Raw genomic sequence first — 5,366 nt, 5'->3', positions numbered from 1 at the left:
GGAGCGTCGCTCCGTCATCAGGTCAGACTATCACCTGACGAAGGAGCATCGCTCCAAAAGCTAGTGTGCTTCCAATTAAACCTGTTGGACTATAACCTGGTGTTGTGTGATTTTTAACTTAAGGAAGTAAAGTTGTGAAGTAGAGAAGTTCTACTAAACCTCTGTGGTCTCTGTGGAGCCTTTGTTAAGTCACATTTAAGTACTACACATATATCCCTTCAGATAAAACCGCGTGAAAATAGGAGCAGGAGTAGACCATTTGGCCCATCAAGCTGGCTCCACGATTGAATTAGATAAATGATGTTTTTTCTCAATTCCATCATCTCACACTATCCCATAATCCCTTGATATCCTGTGTATGTTGGCTTTGACTTCCCACCTCTAACACAAAAGTTTTGGCCTTACTTTCTGAGGAATATTTGCCCACCTTATTCTTCCTACCAAAGATCATTAATATTGCCCAATACTTCAGCACAATCCTCTTGTATATTAGCTTCACTGACCAAACTGTGAATGTTGAAATTGTCCCATTGATTCAGCATCCAAATTGCGTACACAACTATGTAAGCAATGCACTGTAGAAAGCTGCTGGAGATAGTCAGTAAGTCATATAATGCAATGTTAACATTTCAGGTCTGTGACTTTCAGTTCTGAACCCTAGCATGGACCTGACTGAATTTGATTTTGTGCAGTAAAATAGGAAACAGTCTCCTTGGTTTTGGTGGCACAGCCTGCACAGTCTCAAGGATAGTGTCAAAGAAAGTACAAAGACAAATAAACAGTTTACCGTTAAGAACTTAATGCTGTCCTGTTCCCTCAGCTCTTGTTCAATATCCTGAACAGTGACTGAAAGGGATGAGATTTCTTTTGTAATCTCCTCAATCCTTTCCTTCATCTCCCGACATTTTTCCTCTTTCTCTAGTTTCAGATCTTTCAACACAATCCTCTCTTCCTCACGGAGAAACCGGTGAAGTTTTTCAAATTCAGCTTTAATCTGTTTCTCTGTCTTTACACCTTGATCCTTTGAGAACAAAGATGAATTTGAGAAGAAAATTAGCAGTTGTGAAAAAGGTAATGCAATTCTTTTTGTAAGAACAGAAGAAAGAAAAATATTCCTTTCGGATGTGAAATCTATTTTTTTAAAAATTCATTCTCAGAATGAGGCCATTGCTGGTTCCATCAGCACGTATAGCCCATACGAGAGGATAGTTAAGAGTCAACCACATTGCTGTGGGTCTGGAGTCACATGTCGGCCAGACTAGGTAAGGATGGCAGTTTCCTTCTTTAAACGGCATTAGTGAACCAACAATTGACGATGGATTCACAGTCATTATTGGACTTTTATTTCCAGGTTATTATTGAACTCAAATTCCGCTGTCTGCCCTGATAGGACTTGAACCCAGTTCCCCAGAACATTAGCTGCGTTACTGGATTATGCCTGGTTGACAGAGACAAAGTGATCATTCCATCAAAAGGGGCTCACATTGCAGATTGAGCTGCATACAACTTTTCAAAGACAAACAAAAAGTGAGGCAAATCAGAAAACAAAGTACCTGAATGTGGCTTAACGTCCTCTTATAGTGGTTTCTTACAGCATCACATTCTTTCTTCTTGTCCTGGACCGGCTTCAGTAAGCTTCGAAGTTCCTCCTGGTCAAAATACGTTACACAAACACCCAAAGATCAAACACCATTCAGTAAAAATAATTCTTAGCTTTCATTTCAATGGAAGATTAAGCTGTGATCCAACTGAAATCTTTAAGTTGATCATGGTTTAGAGAGGGTAGATGGAGAGAAATGCTAGTTTCTGATATCTGGAGAAGAGGGCCTAACCTTAAAAATGAGGGTGAGACTGTTTAGGAAGGAAGCTGTGTTTCACATAGAGAGCAGAGTAAGTCTGGATACCATCCCATGAAAAGATTGTTAAGGCGGTAGGTTGCAAACAATGAAAATTTCAAAACTGAGTTTTCTCTCGGGCAAAGATATGAAGGAATCAAGTCTGATATGTGGAGATGAGATCCAGGTCGGCCACGATCTCATCAAATACATAACATGTTTGATGGGCTGAATGGCCTCGTCCTTTCCTTAAGTGGAGCGCGCCTAATTTCCTTTCCATTTCAAAGGAGTGATTACATAAACAAAATTAAAACAACTTCATATTTGCATTAAAATTGACTTGAAGCACTAGAGAGACCTGCCAAACCTTTTCAGGAAAGTAAGAACGGAAGAGACCATTCAGCCCATCCTTTAAGACAATCATGGCTAATTGAACATTTCAATGCCTTTGACCACACCATTCCATAACCCTGTCCACCACAAGTAATCAGAAATATATCAACTTTAAACACACTCAAAGACGGAGCTTCCACGGCCCCCTGCGGGAGAGAATTCCAAAGGCTCACAACCCTCTGAGTAAAAATAAAAATTCTCCTTATGTTGGATTGAAGTGGCATCCCCCTTATTGTTAGCTGATCCCCGGTTCTGTGCTGTCCCAACAGGGGAGTCATCTTAGCCTCCTATCTCTTTCAGTACTTTGTAAATATCAATGAGATCACTTCTCATTCTTCAAAACTCGAGAGAACTTAGGCCCAGTTTTCCCAAACTGTCTTCAAAGGACAGTCCTTCCATTCCAGAACAAGTCTAATGAATGGTGGAACCTAAATAAAAACAAAATACTGCAGATGCTGGAAATCTGAAATAAGAATCAAAAGTCAGCAGGTCCAGCAGCATCTGCGGAGAGTGAAACAGAATTAAGGTTTCAGTAATACTACACTGGATTCGAAACATTAACTCTTTCTCTCTCCACAGATGCTGCCGGACCTGTTGAGATTCTCCAACAATTTCAGCTTTTGTTTGCTTCTGATCTCTAGCATCTGCAGTTCTTTGTTTTACTTGAGTGAATCAAGTTGTATTTTTTCTCTCAGTCATCTGAACATGGACCCAGGAATTGGGGGAGATGAGCCAAAAATGTCTGTCTTTAAAATCTGATTTATTTTCATATCCTGAATATTTCTAAAGTTACAGCAATAGCCATAGGCTGATGAGATTGTTTTATTAACAAATTCATCAAAGTACTGCTTGTGGAATTGTGACGATTGATTTTAATCCCTTAGTTTCTTCCAGCAAGTTCATTCCACCCAGCCTTCCCATCTCATTGGCTTCCTTCAGTTCCTGTACCTCGGTGAAAATGTGTTGCAGATTGTATTCATCTCTCGATAAGAGGTGCTGAAGATTCCTTCCTAGGGTCAGAGGATATCTAGTTTTATCACTGATTGAATCCAGTTTGACTCACTCACCCTTGAAGGGTTTGTCACCTTCTCATCCGTTGCAATTTCCCATATCTCTAAGCTCAGGAATGCTGTTTAAGCATTGGACTAACAGATACATCTTCCTATCTCTGCACCTCTCCACTGTACCTGTTTTTCCCCTTTATCACTATTTCACAATTGCACACCTTCAGGAAGCATTCTCAGCTGTTTCTTTTTCTATTTCTTCTGTTGTCTCTTTCCTCTGTTTTTTTTACTTCAGTCATTTAACATTACTTCTATCTGTTATCTCTTTTTTAATGTTTTATAGAAGGCTATTTATCCAGTAAGACCATAAGACATAGGAACGGAAACTGGCCCTTCAGCTGTGAGTATGTTCAGTTATTCAATCACAGCTGATAATTTCCCACTTTCTCCTACACCTTTACCTCTATGAACTGTATCTAAGTCCTTCTTGAAAGTATTCAAAATTTTGACCAAAATATTCAAAATTTCTGTGGTTCACCACTCTCTGGCAAAAGAAATTTCTCCTTATCTCAGTCCTAAATGGCTTATCCCATATCCTTAAACAGTGACCCTGGTTCTGGGTTCCCCTGTCATCGGGAACATCCTTCCTGCATTTACTTTGCGTCATCCTTTTCGAATTTTAGAATTCATTTAAAAGCTCCTTCTAAACTCCAGTCAGTACAGTCCTAATCGATTCAATCTCTCCACATACGTCACCCCTCACAATCAGTCTGACTTCCTTCCCTTTCATTTGTACATCCTTGCACTATTTACACCATTGCACCTTTTACATCCTTGCACTATTCTTTGCTTCATCTGATGGTGTTCAGTTTCAGACGTGGCAACTTTATTAATTAATTGGTAAATTTCCTTTTTTTAATGATTAGAGTTTTGAAGCTTGCACCTCTTTAAAATGGGAGTTTTGTTACGTTTTTTTCATTTGAGCCATGGTGCATTCATACAGATAGCAATGGCCTCACTTTTCCCTTGTTAAACTTCCAAGGTGTTTGCTTATTAACTCAGAAAATGGCCAGAGGATTGAACCTGTTGAGTTTCCTGGTCACTGTTATTGCATTTGATTGCGTGAAAGTTTGAACTGATTGAGAGGCTTTGGTAAAAGGTATGTGCTGACTTCTAATCTGAAACATACTGTAAAAAGAGATTTGGCTTTGCATTTGGAGGGCTAATTGACTGACATCGGTCTAACTCATCAACATCCCTGGCCTTGCTCCTTGTAGCAATGATACAAGTGACAGCCCATGGAGTGACAGAATAACTAAAGAAATATAAATGCATTATCAGGACTGCCTTTAGCGCTGAGAGACACTCAATCCAAGTCAATGACAATTACATTCTGTTTCTCTATTTGATGAGATATCTCCTCACCTTAAATTCTTCAGTCGCTTCTTCCAGAGGCAGCAGCTCATGGCTTTGGTGGCTTTTTGAACTTTGACAAACAACACACATGGGCTGATTGTCAGTTTTACAAAATAGCTTCACCTTCTCCTTGTGGACACTGCACAGCTCCTTCCGTTGTTCACTTTTTAGCTTCTCCCATATGTTGGCCATTTCAAAGGATTGCTCTGGCTCCACTGAGCACCAAGTGAAATGGTCCCCACTGGAAAGTCAAACACTCTTTTAAGTTCCTGTCTCTGATTGCCACAGCAACATTGTAAGACACAGTCCAGAAAGGGAGGGAGTAGTGAATAATGTAAATGGATTGTGGAAAAACCAGACTGGTTCATTAATTGCCCTGAGGGATGCTAGCTCTGTCTGATCTGAGCATGTTTTCCTATGATTGTGTAAAAAAAAACATTAAAAAAACTGATATCAGAAAGGGCCAGAAGACACTGGAGGGACAAAAGTCAGAAAATTCAAACTGAGGCAAACCAGCAACTCACTAGATTTGAGAGAGAAGAGAAGGTTTAACAATGACAGCTGGGGGATCCAAGATGGCGGCGACCCAGCAAGACTGAGTCCACAGTGCTCTACCCAAAACTTGGGAAAAGTGGGCTATCCACCCCCACCACACTCACTAAACCATTTATAATAGTTGTTAACCTTAAATAGTTACCTATTAGTACATTTAAATAGT

General features: G+C 39.9%; 1 protein-coding gene across 2 annotated transcripts in view; it reads right to left on the bottom strand.

Moving 5' to 3' along the window:
• The window catches only part of LOC132832850 (E3 ubiquitin-protein ligase TRIM35-like), a 19,618-nt gene extending 14,704 nt beyond the window's left edge, over window positions 1-4,914 (bottom strand). For both annotated transcript variants that reach the window (XM_060851036.1, XM_060851037.1), the window contains exons 1-3: window positions 4,658-4,914; window positions 1,554-1,649; window positions 788-1,021 (exon numbers count right to left, since the gene is read on the bottom strand). In XM_060851036.1, coding sequence (XP_060707019.1) covers window positions 788-1,021; window positions 1,554-1,649; window positions 4,658-4,840 — 513 coding nt within the window. In that variant the 5' untranslated portion in view covers window positions 4,841-4,914. The remainder of the gene's footprint in view (window positions 1-787; window positions 1,022-1,553; window positions 1,650-4,657) is intronic.
• Window positions 4,915-5,366: the final 452 nt, after the last annotated feature.

Source organism: Hemiscyllium ocellatum, chromosome 35 (assembly GCF_020745735.1).
Source record: "Hemiscyllium ocellatum isolate sHemOce1 chromosome 35, sHemOce1.pat.X.cur, whole genome shotgun sequence".
NCBI lineage: Eukaryota > Metazoa > Chordata > Chondrichthyes > Orectolobiformes > Hemiscylliidae > Hemiscyllium > Hemiscyllium ocellatum.
The sequence above is the reverse complement of the archived record's forward strand: the minus strand, read 5'-3'. Positions and strand labels throughout refer to the sequence as shown.